Source organism: Malurus melanocephalus, unplaced genomic scaffold, assembly GCF_030028575.1.
Source record: "Malurus melanocephalus ecotype Western Australia unplaced genomic scaffold, MMel_1.1 scaffold_244, whole genome shotgun sequence".
Lineage (NCBI taxonomy): Eukaryota > Metazoa > Chordata > Aves > Passeriformes > Maluridae > Malurus > Malurus melanocephalus.
In genome coordinates this window covers 1,072,678-1,094,306 of record NW_026623476.1, presented here as the reverse complement: position 1 = coordinate 1,094,306, position 21,629 = coordinate 1,072,678, and the positions used below count along the sequence as shown (strand labels likewise).

Sequence of the window (21,629 nt, the reverse complement as noted above, 5' to 3'; positions counted from 1 at the left end):
ATGTAAATGCTAACATCACAAGGAGCTGCAAACAATTGCAACTTGCACTSTTTCACGCTAGCTGGGTCACTTCCAGTTGCACTCCCTGATCAATAAAATGCATTTTTCCTTTAAGCTGACTTCTCCATAAAACTCTGCTAAAAGCCAACTGTAAAGAACTGCAAAGAGATTCAATTGTTTCTGAAGATGCTCTTGTCTTAAACAGAGCAAAAAGAACAAACAAAACTACTTTATTGATGTGAAAAATCTACCTATAAAAACCTAAAAGGYACCATAAAATACTTGTAATATCCTCAATTTAATACACTGATTTGTGCAGTAATGCAAACAAGCGAGGCTGTGCAGAGGTGCTCACAAGGAGAAAAACGCTGCATATTWGTGGAAGAAGTGATTCTATAAATGACAAGTGAATGGTTTATAGGAGACTCACTCTTCACAGCTTTCTATTGAAGTGAAATTGCATCCACAAATATCTCAACACTCACCCGTCCACCTGTTCCTCTCCCAGAATGTAGCGCAGGTTCTTCAGGAAAGACAGSGAGACCAAGGCGTGGGAATGACGGATCTTCACGTACCCCGTTACTGTCTCAATCAGACCCATAAAATTCTCCAGTTCTGAGGCAATGTTATCTASAGTATGGGAAAGATAATCATTATCATGACAGAATTCACAGCTTTGACTGATATTCTGCTTAATGCAGGGTTAGTTCAGTAAAACAAAACATTTGTACTTGTTGTTTCTGAAAATGAGAGACACTGGTTTTCCTCCCCCAGGAACAGTTGGCTGTGCAGCCAGATGGCTCAAGGGCAAAATAAAGCCCCAGAGCAACAACGGGAAACCGGTTCTGCTTTTCCATACTGGAATACTTCATTTTTCCATGGGCACTGCCCTCTGAAGCCAGCACCCAACGGTGACCCAGCATTCTGGCAGGGATGGCAAGATACACACCACAAGATGGAATTGCTCTTTGGGTATGGAGCAAAACTCARGCAGAAAGCTGCAGTGGAAAACAGAGAATAAGACTGGAGAGGAGAGGTAACATTCCTGGTCTGCTCCAGGCCACAGAGCATGGCTTTCCATGACCTGAAAAGCTTTGGCTACAAAACTGAGACCAGCTGATGAAACAGAAAAGATAAAGCCGTAAGGATGTCCTCCTGCCACGGAGCACGCTCCATACAGCTCACTAAAGCTGATTTTCTATTACAAGTTATTAAAATTACTTCAGAGGAAACTCCACTCTTCAGAGCTGTCTCCTCCCTATGACCTGTCCCTGCCCAGGTCTCTAACACCCCATCCTTCACAAGCTCAAGCTTTGCTGTCCTTACCTCCACAAAGCCCTGCCCCAACCCCACTGCCTGGTAGCACCACCTTGCCAAGTTATGCTGCAGCTGTGAAGGGAAATTTTCAAGGACTTGGGAGAAGTGCCATGGGGTGTGTTTGCTGCCATAAACATACAAAAGTCCTAACAGATGGCTGGAAAGACCAATTACCAAATTCTAATGGTTGGTTCCTATACCAAATAACCAGATGCTCATCAGCACTCTAAAATAATGGTTAAATAAGATTAAAAATCCCCCTCACACATGCTTGCCCCAGGTAACTGGAACAKCTCCCATAAGGGAAGATTGTTCAGTGGGACCACAAATCAAAAAATCCAYATGCTGCTGTAACTAAACCCTGACACTTTCATTCAGCACAAGGTAGGGAATCAAACAGATCCCAAACTTTCAACCTTATTCATGAAACTAAAAGGGACCTTCCACAGGGACACACAWACCCAATAAAAACTAACAGCAATTTTTACTTTGCTTTTAAGAGCTCATCAACTGTCAACACCTCCCTGGCTGATGAATCACTGCTCTGACAAATTTAATCCAGTGCTTGTTCAAGACATGTGACAGAGGTGGCCAGCTCACTAATGCTGACCATCCAGCAGCACAGTCTCAGGCTTTACACGAGCTCTCAGCACTCTGGATTCTGTGCTCCAGCAAAACACCACACCTTGCCTCACAAAGTGAGGATCTGCAGCCTTACACCGCCATGTGACAAGTTATTTACCTACCCAAATGCAAGGATTTTCAATTTTTCCACCTTCTTGGGCTTTTATTACTCCTTTGGGACCACTGCTCATCTAACTGCCTAATCCTGGTTCCTTGTCCTGCCAAAAAAACCTAACAAAAACAGCAGCCTTGCCTGGRAGCTGAATACCTATTGCACCCGTGTGGGGCAGGACGGGGCTGCAGTGGCCAAATCAAACAGGAGCACTGCTCTGGGCCTGGAAAGCAAACAGCTTGCTGAGTTTTTAATGTTCTTATCGTTGTGCTGACGACAGAAGGAAAAATGGGAAAAGCAGCCTTATCAGGGGTTCAGAAAGAGAGGGCGATCACTTACTTCCACGCCGGATGTTGATCAGCAGATTTCCCTTGAGAATTGTGCATCCYTGCAACATTTGTGCTGATGTGACAGAGTCAATGGTCTTCGTTTTCCCATCCTCACAAATTTTGGGGCAAGGCCCCTCACAGGGGCTGCAGAACATGCTGTGAGGAAAAAGGGGATATTGAAAATAAACAGTGATACACAACTCTGAGTCTACAGACTGCTTTGAGTTGAATTTTGGAAGTATTTTCCTCCGCAAAATCCTCCAGGCTGGAATGAAAGCTGCCATGCTTGTTCAGGATACACTTCCCTGCTGCCTCCAGAAAAACTGGAGCATTTGACTTCCCACAGTGATTGAATGGACCCATYCCCAGGATCTGCCAGCTTCTGGAAGGCTCTGTGATCCTTGCAAARCCAGAGGCACTTCAGGTAAAACCCAGTGCCCTTGCAACTGTGCATTTATTCCAACTGAAATTGTACCCAGGAACCTCTCCCTTCCCATTCATGCAGGCAGCCTCAGAGTGCAGGGAGGTTTTGTGCTAATCCAGGCCCAACTTCCCAAAATAGGCCAGCCAAGAACCAGAGATGGGAAAATACTGTTCACGTTCTTATAAAGTTGTCTGCGTCCATGTCCTTAAACCAACATTTAAAGCTCAGCATTAGGGAATTCCATGCTCCCAGCCATTTAACTCAGAAAGACAACTGTGGGGGCACACAGTCAGGAGGGATGTGGAGAAAGTGAGCAGTCATCACTACTTCTTACAGCTCGAGAGGCATTAAAGCAGAAAGTTCAAGGAAACAGAAGGTGGTATTGTGATGCAAGGACAACTAACTGGCAACAGGAATTGGGAGAGGAAGGCCAGAAGTCCAAGCAGCTTCAAAATGGGTGACAGAGATGGAAACGTCAAGAAAGACACAGCCCCAAACTCAGAGAAACCAGATTTCCAGAAGTTGGGAGGCAACACTAAGTTATAAGCTCATTTCTGCTTCTTACACTCACAGGCACTCAGAAGAAATTTAGCAGCCAAACTGAAGCAACAAGAACTCCAGACAGACCAGCAGCTTTTTAAAAGCTCCATGCTATATTCCACATATATTCATCTCAAAGTTGAACACTTCACATGTCCTCTGACCACTCCTCCTGGTAAATGTCTTTCCTGCTTCAAGGTAATTTTTGTTTTTCAATTTATTCTAGCACTTTGCTTGGTCTTTCCTGATTACTTACTCCACCCTATCACTTCAGAGAGGAAAAATAAAAATGAAGAATACCAAACTCAGCTCCAAAGACAAAAGCTTCTGATGACAACACTGATGGACATGGACTACTTATTTTTCTAAAAAAGAAAACTGAACCCACTTTCCTCTGAGGCTTAAAGAAACATGTAAATTAGTAAMAGTTTTCCATGCATAAACCATAAGAGAAAGAAGCTCCTTTTCTTAGTAGTGAGCTCCTATTTCAAAATCCAGCTCTATAACATGCCACAAACCACTAAAAGCTGCAGACACAAGAAAGAGGCTTCAACTAAATGTACAAAGAATGCTGGAAATGCCTTCCATTTGCAACTATTTGTTAACAGCACCTCTGGGGAACAGAACATTGACTAGCCTTGAGTTACAGCTCCTTTCAATCTCTGTAGAGAGCACAACACCGAGATAAGACAGGATGGCCACGCACTCCAGCGTAAGCAGCTCAAACAGCTGCTACTACAAGCTCCAGGAGATAACAAAAGCTGCATTTCTCAGGTGAATATCTGSATTTGGGCACAGGCTGTGTTAAGTTGCTTGTATCCAAATGCCAGCTGGAGACTGCCTGGAAYGGAGGGATGACACACATGCACACACAACTGGTGCATCACCACAATCACCTCTCCAAAAACACAGCAGCCTGCACAGGCATCCTTTCAGTGGAATACTGAAGCACTACARATTTTAGCACACTGACTATCGTTTAGTCCAAGTCCGTGACTTCCAAGGGTCAGCACGCAATGAATTCCGCTTGCTTAAGCCACTGGCAAATGACAAATTTAGCAAACATTGCTCCAACTGTTAGAATTAAATAACAGCAGGTGAGTGACACTCAACCAAGAAATTATTCTGTATATTGTTGGCTGCTGCATTATTTTTGTCATCATCTATTCGATTACTTCATTCTAAAACACTATTATCTTCTAGAAAAAAGGGAAATGAAATACACTGAAGAATACATGTGTCTAAAACACAGGCACACATCAAGTAAATAACATGCAAAGCAAGCTAACTCCTATGGTTTGTTCTGTGTGGTAATGGTCATGAGCCAAACCCAGGTTTCATTTTGTTTTTGGGCTTCACTTCRGTTTTGTTTCTCTCTACTTGAAGGCCTGGTTGTGCATTGCATGACCTCCTCCAGCCCTTCCGAAGAACCAGAGCCCGCCGATGATCCACACACCCATCAGGTGGATTCACCTCGGAAAGGTCTAACTCAGCTTCTAGCAGGAAGCCAAAATTCCCCTTCTCCATCCTCCCTTCCACCCCAAGCAATCTGCATCCCAAGGGAGTGGCAAACCCAAAGAGAAGCCGCGTTACCTTTGGCTCCCGTTGCGGATGAACCCCGAGGGACACTCGGCCATGCACTCATCGTTGTGAATCACGAACTTCTCGTACTCGCTGGCGTCSGTGGCGGGGACCTTGGAGCAGAACTCCCTGGTGACRCAGCGCCAGCCCTCGAACTTGTAGGTGTTTGGGGGGCAGGTGGGCAGGCACACGCCCTCGTAGTAGTARTTGCGGCAGGCCACGCACGCCGTGTTGTTGTCGGGCGCCGTGCAGCTCCCCAGGCACTCGGGGTGGCAGCACTCGTTCTGGTCGGTGCAGGCTCTCTTCCCGCACACGCTGGGGCACACTGCAGGACACAAAGCAAGGGAGGGTGAGCAACAGCTGCTGAGCTAACGGCACCAAAGGGAAAACCCTGAAAACCCTGCTCTGTGCAACTCTACGGCGATTCGTTCCCCGTGCTCTAGAGCATCGCTAAAAAAACAACAACCAAACCCACGACTGTGAAAAATTCCTGTTTTCTCAGCTTTAGTTGCCTGAAAGTATCTTCTTCTCAGATCAAATTTATGRCATGAACCAAGTAAGTAATAAAGAAAACTGCTGAAAGCAAGATCAACATAAGGATAATGGAAACAGGCAGCACTGGAACCCATTCCATAGCCCTAGTATTATGGACAATTTTTTTTTGGCATGCTGACTTATTGTCTTTCTAAGCATTTCTTTTCTTTCCTATTTGTACTTCAGATTGGTCTTTTATTGGCAAGAAAACAAGCTTCCTTCAAAACAACTTAATTACACTTGTAGAAGGAAGCAGTGCTCTACTGCAGCACACATGGTTAGGCTGACCCCAGTGCAGCATCCCAATGTTGCTTATGTGTGCAAAATGCRGTTTAATAAAGTATCAAATCATCATCCACATCAAATACCGAGGAATTACGGAGCTACTATTTTCCCCTGAAGAGCATAACAGAATTCTGCCTTATCCTCAAATTCTGGGTTCAAAGAACAAAATATGAAAGGGAGAAAAAAAAATAAAAAAAGGGGTGCAAATTTATGGAGACATTCGTTTTATGTGAAAGCATTTCAGCTTGGAAGACACKAACAAAGAGCAGAATCCTCAGCAGCCGAGCTCACCACTGCTAGATCAAAAGAAGTGGCAGCATTTTATTTATGTAACAACAGCATTTTGATTACAGCACTGTATGGCCTTTTAGCCACAYGAGCCGTGTGCCAGAGGCTCTGAAAACACAGATTGCAAATCTGGTTTGTATTAAGGAGCTGTTTGCCACTTTCTAACTTAGCTAAAACACCATCGGTAACAACCGGATCACAGTGGTGCCAGACAGAGAGATCCAAGAGAAGCACCACAGACATTTAAAGTGAATGATTTCAGCAAAGGGCAGAGAATCAGGAGAGAAGTTTGTATCCCAAAATGACCATGGGAGCAGCTGATGAAACTCCACACAAGTTCTGTCTTGTGATTTATCTCCGAGTTTGCAGCCACGGTGCTGTTTTAATGCACGACTAAATACCTAAAAATCTTAACACCCTCCTCTTCCTATAATGAGGTCCAGGCTTTGCAGTGTGTCTTTATAATGCCATTGAGCAGAACTCCACCATCATGACACAGGACAAAATGCACAAGACTGCYATTAACCAATAATAATAACARTAACAATAATAAAAACAACTCCCCCACAAAAACAAACAAACCTAAAACCACAAAAACCCCCACTGCTCATAGCTCAGCATCAAGGATGCTGACATCTTACACTGACTTTTGATTATAAAAAGCCTTTTTTTGACAGYTTTAAGTAGTGCCCACCTTGAAAAGGACTTGTCAAAATGCCATTAAAGAATTTTCCATTTCTTGTCAAAATGATTCTATATTGACTCTAATTAAAATTAATCACTTTTTTTTTTTTTAATGGATGGAGGGGGGAGACCATGAGAACAAGGAGGTGGGAGCATGAGCATGGCTGGTGCCTACCCAGGTACCACAAGTATCACAACTATCACATACAAACCAAATTCAGAACATTTTTGCAGAGCCTGTAAGACTACAGAGAGCAGGAATGCAGAGGCAAATCACTGCATTGTCTGAAGATGCTGGATGATTTTATTTCTTGGAAAGGAAACTAACYATACACACCAAACCCATAGACCAAAACAAAACACGTATGCAGGTGTGTGTTCTCTTTTTGACTGTAATCAGCACCGGTGCAAAAGAATTCTGCCCAGATGCCACCTTAGTAAGGTATCACAAACTGCCTTTCACACAGGACTTGCATCTGGCACTACTAAGGGATTTAAAGAAAAAAATAAATCAGTGTGTCTTGCTAGCAGATGGACTGCTGTGCTGAGTGGGTGCCAGAACTCAGATTTCATGTGGTAGCTACATTTCCAGTTCAAAGCCCTACTAAAAAAAAAAACACGCACCCCCCCACCTCCTGCCTCCACAAAGTTCATTACTGGATGTATTGATTAAATACATGATTTTTTTGTTTTCATCTGAACCAATTGYTGGAAAACAAACACTGCTATACCAAGTATTGGCATAAACATAGACTGAGTTTATTTCATTCCTGGGAAAGACTCCTGTATTCCCTTAATGCCTCTGCCATTCATGAGCAGTCGGCTATAAAAATAGGATTCCCTCCATCTCCTGGTAAATCTGCTGACTCTGGTCTACAGAAATATAAATTGGAGCACAGAAGGATACACAAGTTCACATGAAAAAGGCAATCAGCAAAACAGGTTTCCAAAACTATAGTAATATTTTAATCACAACCATTCTAACATCAACTCTGGAGAACTTTTAAAAGATAGCTTTTTAAAAGCTCAGCAACCTCGCTTTTTCCTCAGTGCCATTTTCTGCTTGTTCTTGCTAACGTTGGCAGAGTTTTCAGCCTGGAGACAATACGGGTATCCTGTTTCTTTGAAGAGGCAGAACAAGAACTTCTGTGTGTGTGTGTAGSACACATTATCAACAACAAAAAAGCCTTATCTGCCTGACACGCCAGTCCCCTCAGATATCCCTGTTCTAAAAACCTTACTAAACAACACTGGCTGACCTCACAGGCCAGAGCCATCCGTCCTCCCCCCACCCTCCCAAACTGTGCTGCTCAGGCTCCCAGATTGGTACCAAAACATGCAAAATGCGGGTTCCAAAATACTCTGGCCAAAAAAAGCACCCTGAAATACACTTGATAACTTGTTGATTTTATTCTGCAAGAACATCGGAGACACAAACATGAGCAAACAGTAGGCTGATATTTGGGGACAGAATTTATCAGCCAGGTACAACAGTGCCTTGGAACAGGAAGGCTGATGACGATATACAAAAAAAAAAACAACCCCCTGAACAAATCCTTGCTGACAAGCCCAAGGGCAAAAAACGCTAAATTGTCATCACATGGAGATACAAAAATAATGGAAAATTTCAGAGACCTTGGAGGGCAGCCATGGGAGAAGGAAGTCAAAGCAAGACACAGAGAAGGGCAGATCCTTAAGCACTTTAATAAAGAGATGATGGAGGCCTGACTAGACCAGGCTCCATTTACATTTAGGGAGTGGAAGTAGTGTCAGATCATCAGATCTTCAGAGAAAGACACTACAAGAGCACCAGYAGCCACAAATCAAATTAACTGGGGCAAAACCAGCAACAGAACTTTCTTTGTCCACCCATGCTTCACCTTCTCTCTTATTTCTTCAAATGAGTTTTCCTTGTCAACAAAAAATTCAGATTTTCTAAATACTAATAAGATACTATGATCAATGAAAAAAAAACAAATTCAAAAGAAATTTTTAAAAAGGCAAAATATTTCATTCCAAAAATGCCTGTTTACTGAGCAAATCAGATTCAGACCTGACATATGGCAAGGAGATACCTTAAAAYTAAATGCAAGTATCTTAGAAACACGAGGAGCCCCAAGAGAATCTGACTCAGAGACTCATTATCCTCAATTAAAACCCCCAAGACGATAAACCAAAACTGCTAACACGGAGCAAGGTTTGGAAACCCTCAAACACAACTCTGGGAGGGGGAGAAAAAGAAAAAAAATTAAAAAAGCAAGAAAGAAATCATCTGCCTGTATTTACGACAGTTCCCTTTTGGCCAGGCTCAGGCTGAGGAGGTGGCAGWAAGTTTGTCTGACATTTAATCCCTCCCTGCTATGCGGAGCGCGCGCCACGCCAGGGCTCGCGGCAAACACCCCGCGCTGACATCATGGCTATCGTACAGTTTGGACAGACAAAGTGTTCTTATCATCTCCAAGACGCCATGACTTCAGCAACGCTGGGGCAGAAAAATCAGGTGAATAAACAATCAGTCACAGGGAGTGAAAATGCAGCCAGAGGAGGAAGACTCCTGGCAAGCGGAGGCGCTGGCCTCGGCCAAGGATGGCACCGCGCCAGTCACATGCGGGCAAGCAAAAGGTTGCCAAGTGTGGGATAAATATTTTTTAAGGATTCTTTCTCTCCTTGTAAAAAGATATTTGATCCTTCTTTGGGTTGGGTTTTTTTGTTTTTTTTTTTTAATATTCTTTTGGCTTTTTTAGAGCATCCTTCAGATAAAATAATGTTTCAGGAAAAAAAAATGGGGGGGAGAAAGTGCCTCGTTTTGAGCAGAAACCAGAGGAGGAAGGGAGTGTTTTCTCCTAGCCAACTACTGAAAAAATTAGCTGTCTAAATTTATCCACAAAGACAGAAAAATACAGTCACTTTTGGAATGCTAATCCTTCTACATGACAGAATTTYAAAAATATTGCATTTTAATGGGCTAAACTTTGGTACGGCCTTTCAAACAGCTGACTTGAAATGCTCCAACAGCCTATACAAGACCTGATTTCTTTTGCCCAATATTCTGWGAGAATAGAGAGACTGGAGAGACATTACTCAGAAAATCCAGTTCCAGTGATTCATGGTCAGGGCTGGAATCAAATAACTACAGAATAAAAGGAAATACACGTATTAAATACACGCAGTAGCGTGTTCTGATCACAGAAATACGGGTAAAAGTCATCTCCAAGGCACTGAAGAGGCCACTCAGAGCAGTTGTATGAATCTTTCTATTACCACAGAAATAGGTATCAGCAGCTTATCAACAATTGTGTATTTTTGTAATTTTGTCTATTCCCCTTCTCTGAAACTGGTTCTCTCATATTTAGTGAAAATCCTGAAGGCAAAAAACGCTGCCATGTTGAAYGACTTTATAAGAGTTAAGGCATGAAGGCTGGCAGCTTCAGACATTAACTGCCAGATTTCAAACATTCACTTCAACCCTGCACTGAYCTAGGACTTGGAAGAGATCACCTCGTCCTCCTTTAAACCTCCAGTCTGTGGAGTCACATTCACCAGCAAAACAGTGGGACAGGTCTGTACAAACTCATACCAAGGGGGCATTATGTCTGCAGCCCGCAAGCTATGTTTGACTACAGATTATTCACCAGCCATGAGTTTCCATGTTTAAATCCTAGCCACTACCAATCCATTTTTATCCCAGAGACCTTTCCAAGGATCCTGAAATTATTCTGAAGTGGTTCAGTGAATTATTTTCTTCCCACTACACCTGGTCAGCCTCCACACAGCGCTTTCTGGTCTCTTCCTTCTCAGTATTTCAGTTTCTCACAGATGCTGTGTATGCCTTTATCCCTACATGAAGGAATACGTGTGATAAAGCATCCAGAACCTCAAAATAATCTCAATGGATTTGCCCAACCTGACATCAGCCCACGAACTGCACAATTTTTAATCATATGAAAGATCGATCATTGTGTACTCCCCTCCTCAAGATTCTGAAAAGCAATACACAGCCACTTGTGCAGCAGCTGGAGCCAACTGCTCAGAAGGAAGCACCTGTAGATGATTCTGGAGCAAAGGAAGTGGAAGAAAGGAATGGGAGACGAGTTAGGAAAGCCCAGCACTATCCAGCACCTGGAGACTCTCAGATTCCACCAGATGTAATGCGGTCTACAAAGCAGAGGGGAAATGTTCCATCATTCAGTGGGTGTATTTCAGTTGGATAAACTAAAGTTTGATGACCCCACACATCCCTCTTTTGGCCACCTCTCATTCATTCCTTACCCTGGAAGTTATACCAGAACAGCTTCCAGGCTTCCCAGCTGTGAGAAAAACAACATGTGCGCCAGATCCATTTCATCTGGAGTCGAGGACTTGGGGACACACTGGCTCTGTAAAACTCCCATCCCTTCAGCTTTCTGCAAATGAAGCAATCAACCCCACTAATAGCTCCAGCAGCGTTACAGGAACTCCCATTCCACTGAAATGGGAGCAAATGGAAACCTGAGTGAAGGAAACAACCCCCTTATCCCACAGCCAACAGGAACCCACGGACAGCACAGGTAGTGAGCGTTTGCTCCCAAGTGCATAACGTAACGGCCCAGGAAGGTGCAACACACACAAGTTATTGACAAACCCAGGCAGCATGAACTGCATTCTCCTTCAAAACAGTTTATGCTGCCTAGCACAGCCCAGACTGGCATCGTTGCAGCTGGCACTTGAGAGAATGAGGAAAAAAACAAATCCATTTAGTGCCTTCCACGCCAGTATGAATTCAGTACATAAACAAACCCCACGGAGGCAGATACACAACCATCTCGGGGGAGTTGAGGCCACTCACACTCTATCTTCCACACGGGGTAAACAAACTGGCCGGCAATGTTTTACCCTCAGGACCGCACTGTTCCACAAACGTTTCCTCTACGCACGGGGAAATTTCCCACTGGAAGATGCAAATCAGAGCAGTAACACTGATCAGAGGAAGGCAGGAACATGAGGGTCCCCCCGCAGTGGTGAGAGCTGCTCCCCATCCACTGCCATCCCCCACCACTGTCACAGACTTATCCGCATTCCTAAAGGGACAACTGAAGTTCCTGAACTCTGCAGGAACAGATAAGGAAAGCAAAGTGCTGCTGAAGAGAAGCTCTGAGGCAAATTATTTTTCTTTTTGCTGCAGATTACGAGCGATATATTGGGGTTTTGCTTGTTCTTGCTTAAAGCTAGATTTAATCTGCCTGTCTTCCAAACGCTGCAAGTGTAAGGCAATAAGCTTTACAGGATTTAATTAATATACTGCAAGCAAGGAGTGCTGGTCAGCCATCTCCTGGCAAAAGCCCAGCTGGAGAAGGACCACTATTCACATTCCAGATTTATTCTAAAGGAGGAAGACAGCTTGATAACATTATCACACTGGCCTAAATTATGTAGTTCTCTTAATGCCGAAGGATCACGGCAGTTTAATCCAGGGCAAACAAGAGTCACTGCTTCGGAGGGATTCAGCTCCTACTCCATTTCAGGAATGCCCTTTGCATTTATGCCTTACACCCATCAACAGCTTAACCATTCTGGCACCAGCAATGAAACAGAATGTTCRTCTTGGAGGCTGAATCAACACTGCTCCAGCTGAGGGCTAATTACATTAAAACTGAAGGGGAAAAAAAGCTTCAGGAAAATTGTTTATAATACAGACAGCAAGGCAAACCTAGAAAGTTTCTGACCATCTCCAAACTAAGCTACGACAAATGACAAAACCTCTAGAGTTCTAAACTTTAGAAAGACAAAATTCAAGGAACAGCCAGAAAGACCAAGAACTTGCAAACTGTTTTACTACAGAGCAAGAGTTTTCAAGCTGTTCACCTGTTAGTGAGAGAGGCCATTAAAACCAGGAGTAAGATCCAGATGTTCAGGAACCCGAGAAAAGAGCAGAATGATAATGGAAGGGCAGAGCAAGTTGCAAGAATGCTGATGGTTTGCAAAGTTTTCACAGACTTTCACCTGGTGCATTTTTTTAAAATTACAAACTCCTAAATCTGAGAGTACGACATCRCTTACGATATTTGTACACTGCGAGTTGAAGGCACCCTGTTAACAACAACAGCAATGATGCTCCAAACAATGTTAGCGCAATTATGCTAAAATGATCAAATAAASTATTTCCTTCAGGACTTCCAGAAATACAAGAGTATAAGCAGATCTGACAGCAACTGAAGATAGTGCTCTAGAGATCCACAACAGTCAAAGGGTGAGCTTTTTCCTTGGTTTTAATAACCATGGAAGGTATTTTTCATTCTTAATCTTCCTCTGTTATAAACACAGAGGAAATACAGAAAGTGCCAGAATTTCTAAGACCTAAAAGCAGACAGAAAGATTGTGCATTAATCCATTTCTTAATGCATTTTAACAAATTTACAGGCAACGCTGACAGTGGGAATGATACAACTGACTTTAAGGCTGCATTAGAATTAGTTTCTTCYTATACACCACAACCATGGATGAAAACATTTCACAGGAAAATGCGAAAACGTTGGGTTATCTTTGAAGACTTGATGCAAATTGCTTTCATAGTCTTTAAATCATTCTGAACTATCGGGACAAACTTTTAAATTCATCCTCCAYGGCCAGATCTCCAAACAAGAGAGCTGCTGCAACAGTTGCCTGTTTGCTCATGGGTTCCTGCCTGGCTCTGTGGATACAAAAGGCAGAGCTGGGCTGCAGAACCTGCTCTGGCAAGGCAAGGATGCTCCCAGTCCACTGTGGCACAAACACAAAGGAKGCCCCAAGTGAACTGCTGCAAGTTAGGCAGCTCTGAATCCCCAGACAGCTCAAGGCAAAGGACTCAAAACACCTGAGGCTGAAGATGTTGGGGAAAAGTGCCCTGGGTCAGTGAGGAGCAGGGATGGASCAGCAGCAGCCGCGTGTGCTCAGCGTTTCCTCCTAACCCAAGCAAAGCATGGCAGTGTCGTCCTGCCTGTACTCAGCTCGCTATCTTTAAAATCCTCCTCCGTTGTGAGACTGAACTATTTCAGTTCTTCCAACAGTTTGATAAATAAACTGTCTGACTGTGACATCCCCCAGAAACTGCAAACACACAGAATATACTCACGGGACAAACGGCACACATGGCGCTGCCGGCCATGTACTCACACAGCAAAGGCTTGAGTTGTCTCTGCTGATACACTTCCACATGCTTTTCAGGAATTCCTGCTAGCATGGCTGGGAAAAAATAATAATGACATTGCTTCGGACTTTCTAAATCCTTCCCTGTAGTAAGGATTTGTGATCAGATTAGGGAGTAGCAGTGGTTTATTTATTTATTTGCAGGAAGGACAGCCAAGGTGAGCTGTATCCCTGGATCTGACAGGGGCTCCAGGCTGCAGCAAAGCCAGCTCAGAGACACTGCCTGGCTGCTCAGACAGCATCAGACAGCACTTATTAAAGAAAAAGAGGGGATTCATGTTTTTGATATTGGCACAAAGTGGGAAGCACGCTGCTTCCCACTCTGTTTTTGCTCAAGTTTGGCACGTTTAAGCTACGCTTTTCTTCCCCGGTACCTTTTTTTGTCATCTCAAGTCACATTCACATGAACATATAAATACGCAGATCCTTACGCTCTGTGTATAGCAGATACTTACATGGATGGTCTCAAAAAAGAATATTCTTTTCACACACTAAAAAAAATTATACAGAGTTATTTTAAATTCAGAACTGTTTGTATATTCCTTATAAGTTTATAAAACTCTCACTGTCCTCCCATGACTAACGAAACTGGAATTGAGAGAGTATTCTATATTTATAACTCGTCTGGTTGCTCATGCCTATGGCCCTATTTCCACCCTCCGTTACTGTACACAGAGCTATGTGAGGTATTGTGGGTTCCCAAACTTCACCCATTTCCTAACAAGGCAGGCCTGTGTCCCGGAGGAACAAGCTGGGGGCTGTTTCGTTCCAGCATTGGCCCAACTCAGAGGGAGAGGCCTCGAGCACTGTGGTTTTGGCAGCTCTTCTCCARGCTGGTATTAGAGGCCATGTCTGGGCAATGACACACCGGGCTGGGGATCGATGCTCTGTGTTTGCAGCACAAACCCCGTGCGATTCCTACACGCTCGCCCCAGGGATTTCAGCAGCTCCTCAGTCACCTACAGCACAGACACACCACAGGTACCAGGCAAATCCAAGCCTGACAGGCTCATTGGCCTCTCAAAATCCAAAGCAGGCAAAACCCTCAAAAATTTAATCCAAAACCCCCCAGAAATTACGGTGTGTTGACTGATGCTGGCCCACTACAGACCTCCAGTGCCTGGCAGGGAAAGAGACTCTACCAGGTACCTAAATGCAGCAAAATAGGGAAAAAACACATTACATACAAATGAGGGCTGGGTGACATTCCTTATCCAGATGAATGCCCAAGAGTCATGCAATCACATCCCATCTTTTGAACAAAAATGCTTTGCTAGTTCTAAAATCTCAGCAAGAAATCTGAGGTTTTGTCATGACAGAGGTGCCTGGTAATTGATGGGTTTTTAACTCATGCCAGGCACCTGTGGGGCACAAAGCYTTTTTTATTTCACAGCTCCTAGTATGCTCAATGTAAATAAATATTTATCCAGAAAACAGAGGGAGAAATAGATAGAGGCATTTTTTAGAATTCAAAATATGTTACTGGTGTCTGTGATTAGGAACTAGCTCTCATGGAGGTGGATTCATTGTAAGGCCAGGATGGATAAAGTCTTGAGTAAACTGGTCTAGTGGAGGTGCCCCAGCCCATGGCAGGGGSTTTGGGACCAGATCAGCTTTAAGATCTCTTCCAACCCTTGACATTCCTGGTTTCTATGATTCATTAGAGTATCAGGGCTATTAAAAAAAAAAAAAACCCACAAAAAGCAAGAAACACACAACCCTTCCTAGGAGGCTTTGCTGAAAAGCAAGGTCAGAAGAACTTACATGGGGGTCTTACTGCTTCACATACAAAAGTAAGGCAAGATCTGGACCATGCTTAGAAAGTTTAAGCCTCCATACCTACTAACAAAAAAACATGACCAAGCAAGTGGAAAGCAAGTGATGAACATGGCCAACTTTGTGTGACTGACTGAGAACATYTTCTCCTAGCGAATATTCTGTCTGAGAGAGTGACAGCACCTAAATTCCCATAAAGCAAAGCAAGAGCACCTGCCTCTCCTTCCCGTTAATCCCAGGGTCACTGTCTCTGCTGCAGGTAGGCAGTGGTGCTGCAATATTTATTTTTTTTTTTTTGCCCCCCTGAATTTATTCAGCCGCTTTCTTTGCTTTGCAATAAAGCTGTCAGGATTAACAGGCAGCTCTGGTGAGTCAGATGTTCAAAGAGAAAATATGATCTGTACCTCTCCCCATCTCTRCAGCAGTGCTACTGGTGGAATTGTTTTCCAGTACCTGCCACACGAAACAAACTTTTAAGAGCTATTAAACACTCCTCCAACTTAGCAAGAAGAAAAATGATCTAAATTTATCGAGGGAGCTAAAGTTCACTATACTTTGAGGAAAGGATTTAAATATGGATTATGTTTTTATCCATCTAGACCACAGAGTGAAATAATAAAAAGGTCTCTGAAGAACTAAATAGAGCAAAATTTAGGATTACCACTTACATTTTTCTTTTAAAATTTCATATTATTTATATAATTTTAAAAATGTTTATACTGCAGTGCAGCAGTGATGTTTCTCCACAATGTGTGATAATTTGACAGACCTTTATCTATCTTTTGATGTTAAAATTCCACTAAGTATTTGATTAATTCTGTAGAAGGTTAGCATTAGGTAYAGGAGAAAACCCAGGCTCCCAAAACAAACAAGCTCTACAATTCAGCAATATCAGTATTTACAGCTTCTTCATGCAGAATGTGCAGACTTCAGACAGACCATGAAACTTTTCACAACCTCGTTTACCCCAGAAATGATTGGATTTATAGGACAACTACAAACACCTGCAAATGGAAAATTTATTGAATCCTAAGCTTTATTTCTCCATAATACTGTAGTAACAAGACTGCAATAACCTTTTCTTCCAGTTATGGGTCTCCCTGAGCCGGTAACTGCAGATACCTTTCATTACAGAGGTCAAAGAGGTGAAAGCATCACCACACTTCCCATTTTCCACCTCCTCACGATGCTACGCTGCGTTTTTACTATTCAGAGGTACATCCTCCTCCTTGTACTGATCTATTCTGCACACACCAGCCATGCCATTCCCTAAGTTCTCCAGGTGTATATTTACAGTACACAAAGCAGAGCAAAAACAAAGTATTTCTGGCCATGCTGCAGTTCTCAACACCTTATCACCCCCAAAAACATTCAGTGCTGATGCTGAGAAATGTTGTGACAGTTATGCATCACCTCTGGTCCAGCTGGTCCTGAATATAAAAGGGAACCAGTGGCTGGTTTTGGCCAGCTGCAGGGGGATATGACTGTATTGCCATAACTTAATTTGAGAAACATTTTGCTATCCCATCATTAGAAATGGCATTTCTCTTCCCATGTTTATGATTGCAACGCCAAACAATGAATGGATCTGCCTCTTTTTTAAACAGGGCAGGTCCTGCCTTCTCTGCAGAACCTCAACTKCCATACCCATTAAATGAAGTTCTCTGTAAATTATGCAAACACTAGCCAGAACACACTGTTTAAAAATCACACCGGTTAAAAAAACAAACAAAACCCAGACAAATCCAAATTTGCAGACAGAACCTTCMCTGAAAAACAATGAAAGGGAACTACCAAAAACAGCAGATCCTGCTTGCTGATGGCTCTGAAACAAGAAACAGGGAGGGGAAAAAATAATTAGTATTCCAGGATGTCCCACGCACACACCCAAAACTAAAAGCATTAAATTGGATGGGAACAGAATAGCTGATCTTGCCTGCAGTCAAATACAGAGAAGTATCATTTAAATTGCAAATTACAGAGCAACAGATTTTTGCACAAAGTTCAAGGCTGTTCTATGGTTTGTTTTTATGAATTAGGAATGACGTGGGGAAAAAATTAAGGGGTTGGGCCAGCTACTACCCTTAATACATATTTCAGCTTAAATATTTCTGAGATTCGTTTGATGCACTTTATCCAGGCAGCGYGGTTTGTTAAAGTGATGACAGAAAGCAAAGCGGCTTCGCAGAGATCATCCCGGAGGATGCAGCATCCGCYGGTGGCCGCGCTGCTGCTGGAGGATTAACTGCTACTCAAGATCTCCAAACTGACTAATTACTCCCTCCTTCCCCACATCGTGTCCTTCCCCACATGGGAAACTTTTAATCCATTTATACCTTTCCTGGTCAGTGCTTTTCAACCAACAGCTCATTCGACAAAACTTCTGCATCCTCTTCCCAGGTTTTAAAGAGGTTGTTCCTACCAACATCAGCTTCTTGGCCTTGGTTSCCACAAATTAAACTTGATGAATGCTTAGTAACAGAAAAATATATACTTCACATTCATACAGTGCTTTTTAATCAGCGGTTCTCAAAATGCTTTACAAAGTATGAAATCTAATCAAGTGGCTGGTTTTGATGCGGGGTTTGGCGGGATGAATGCAATAAAAAAAAAGATGAGTTACTCCATGGTACAGCAAAAGGCAGAAGATTTAGGAACAGAAGAAGCTGTCTGCCTTGATATGCAAAAGCCTCTGACACTACATGACCATAATAATTTTCTTTTAAAATGCAACCAGTCCTGAATTACAGACTTCAGCACACGATTACAGAACACTATTCAGAAGACCTGGGGCTTCAAGTATTTTCTTGTCAGGCTGTTAGCACATAACAGAGAAAAAAACAAGCAAAAGCCAGACGAACATTTAAAAATTGTTCTAGAAATCAGCTTGCTTTGGGAATATTTGTAAAAAATTCTACCTCTGAATATGTCAGCAGCCACAAAAAAAAAAACAGGTATTTCACTTGAACAGTGGACTCCAGCCTAGTTTAAAATGTAAAATACCTCTGCAATATTAGACTTGGGTCTTTTGGGACAAACACAATGACAAMAAATGTCACCATCTTCAGCAGGGAAAGAAGTGAGGCTTGTCTGGCCAAAGAGTATTGAGCCAAGGGCTTAACAGTGACACAGATCACAGAATCACAGGAAATAAAGGTTWGAAAAGACCTCCAAGATCATCAAATCCAACCTGTGACCGATCCCCACAMTGTCAGCTAAACCARAGCACTGAGTGCCATGTCCTGTTGTTTCCTGAACACCTCCAGCAATGGGGACTCCACCATCTCCCTGGGCAGCCCCTCCTGATGCCTGACCAGCCTTCCAGTGAAGAAATTCTTCCTGATGTCCAACCTGAACCTCTCCTGGCACAGCTTGAGGCCATTTCCCCTTGTCCTGCTGCTGGTTGCCTGAGACAAGGGCCTGACTTGCTCCTGTCAGGGACTTGTAGAGAGTGATAAGGTCCCTCCTGAGCCTCTTTTATCCAGCATAAACACCCCCAACTCCCTCAGCTGCACCTCACAGGACTTACTTGGTCCACACAAGTCAGCTCCCACCATTAACCAGCGTTAATTTTTCACTTAACAGCAAAATTCAGCTGAAAGGCTCATTATAAACTACATTAGGGTGAAGAATGTAAAGGAGAATCTTGGGATTCTTGTAAGAAAACACAAGGTGTTTTCTCCAAAGGCTTCTATCTCAGATATTTTAACTCAAGGACTTTTTGGTTTTTGAAGGTTTTCTAAGTAATAAGCCAAATGGCTTTACAAATTAATTTCACTTTTCAAAATACATTGTTTTCTTTGTTTTGTCATTCTGGTTTTTTTAATCACATATGCAGATGGTGCCACCTGGGAAAGTTTACACGCTTACATCATTAAGTGTCTTTGAATTAACTTCACGCCAATAATTGTTTTTAAGAGACAACACTGCCAAATTTGTCACTTGAGAAAAGTTAATCTAATTCTACTTTTTTTTGCTCACTGGAGAGAGATGGTGGCTTCTTCTACTGTGGAACARACATGTATGGACAGAGTCCAGCTACACAAAACTCCCATGTTTTTCATCTCTGGTTCTCAGTTCACTGTCCAGCRTTTGATGGAACCTCTACTACACAACCAGTGTCAATCACAACTGGATTTTCTCAGCTACCAACAACCCCAGTACCCTGCAGTCACTGCTGGATTTAACAACACACCAGTGGGGATGTGACAGGATTTCACCCACGGCACAAAGATGGAACCTGGAGTYTCCATGAGCTGCCCACAGCTGAACAGCTTGGGCCATGGTCCAAACCATCTGCATCTGAACCTGGGAGATTGCTCCAAACKGCCTTTTTTAAGATTAACAAATGTGTCTGGCTTAAAAATTATCATTTAGAGAATGACATTACCAGGTCAATGTGTTCCTGAGCGCTGTGTCTGAGAAAAGACAATTTCAAAAGCATTTTGTGGCTGTTGGTGCAATGGCTAACGAAAACCAAACCAGGCTCAGAACAAATAACTTAATAGCAATGTCTGTGGAAACCAAAATCTTTCTAAATGCAGTTTGAAATCTGCCAAGCTACACTTAAAAGAAACTCTACAAGGCCACAAGCCCCTTGGCCAGCTTCTCATTCCCTCAGAGTTCACCTCACCTGCATGGCACAGCACAGCTTTGCTCACGTCTGCGTCGTCTCTGGACAGATGAACACGGCATCCTGTTCACTCTGCCATCTCCAGCTCTACATTCGCTTTTCCCCTGCTCCCCTGTTGGCCTAAATTATCCTTTAGGAGCTTGCAYACTCTGCAGGCTCTTCCTTGAGCTCTTAAATCACTCCTCAAGCCTCCTTCCTATCCAGACTACTAAAAATGCAACCTCATGAGCTATTATCTACAAACCATTAAAAAATATCCTCMTGAACCTGGTACCTCCCAAACGTCCATACAGCCTACTGGGAATCTGTCAACAACCAGAAGTTATCAAGGTGATGCACATGTGAATCTAGTTTTTGCTGATTTAAATCAGGGTTACCTTGTTAAAACATCAAGGTGATGCACATGTGAATCTAGTTTTTGCTGATTTAAATCAGGGTTACCTTGTTAAAACATCAAGGTGATGCACATGTGAATCTAGTTTTTGCTGATTTAAATCAGGGTTACCTTGTTAAAACAACAATGTTGACATGCATCCAACGAATTACAGCTGAGCCCCTGTATCTAAGGATGAAGATTACAACTAAGAAGTATTCAGCAGCWGTAAGTCTAATCTCATGATCCAAGTTATTTTCTTAGCGAAGTCCTGTAGCGTATATTGTTTCATGGACAGCATCCCACTCATTTATAATGGGCACGCTGTCAATCTCAAAAGACTCAATAACTCAGCTACAATCACATTTAGAGCTAAATACTTTTGAAGTCTAATCAGTCCCAATCAAGGCTCAGCAGATCAGTCCAAAAAATCGTGTGGCTTCAGAGTGTTGTGGCTTCCACTGGGCACACGATGGGTCTAAGGAACTGCATGCCAGAGAAATCAAYTTTTAATAAAAWCTCTGCTGGTTAAATGGGAAAAAAYTATGCACAGGACAAAATTCTTTAAATGCTCAACACCCTCTCATATGACATGGTGCTTGTTCATGTTAATGTATTTTTGTCAACAAGGAAGATCAGGCTGCACTGCAAACACCTGCATTAGAGAGGTTTCTTACAGATTCAATGAYTCTCCGTGCATCCTAAATCCCAGGACTGAAAAGAAAAAAAAAATAAACAGGAAAGAAGGGAAAAAGGAAAAAAAAAACGCGCGTTGCGTTGTTTCATTCAGCAGCCGTTCCAAAACATTCAAACGAGCCCCGGCTCGGAGGAAAATCCAATAAGGATAATGCCGGGGCTGTCTATCCGTGCCCGCACTCCACGTGATGGTTTGTTTATGAGGATGGAGCCGCATCACGAGGCGCTGCCCCACGGGACCCGATCCACGGGCAGGGATGGTCACAGCCCCG

The 21,629-nt window shown here is 43.0% G+C and overlaps 1 protein-coding gene across 2 annotated transcripts in view; it reads right to left on the bottom strand.

Annotated features, from left to right (window-relative positions):
• IGF1R (insulin like growth factor 1 receptor) overlaps positions 1-21,629 on the bottom strand; it is a 165,080-nt gene that overhangs the window by 31,470 nt on the left and 111,981 nt on the right. For both annotated transcript variants that reach the window (XM_057375314.1, XM_057375315.1), the window contains exons 3-5: positions 4,940-5,252; positions 2,393-2,538; positions 486-630 (exon numbers count right to left, since the gene is read on the bottom strand). In XM_057375314.1, the coding sequence (XP_057231297.1) occupies positions 486-630; positions 2,393-2,538; positions 4,940-5,252 (604 nt within the window). The remainder of the gene's footprint in view (positions 1-485; positions 631-2,392; positions 2,539-4,939; positions 5,253-21,629) is intronic.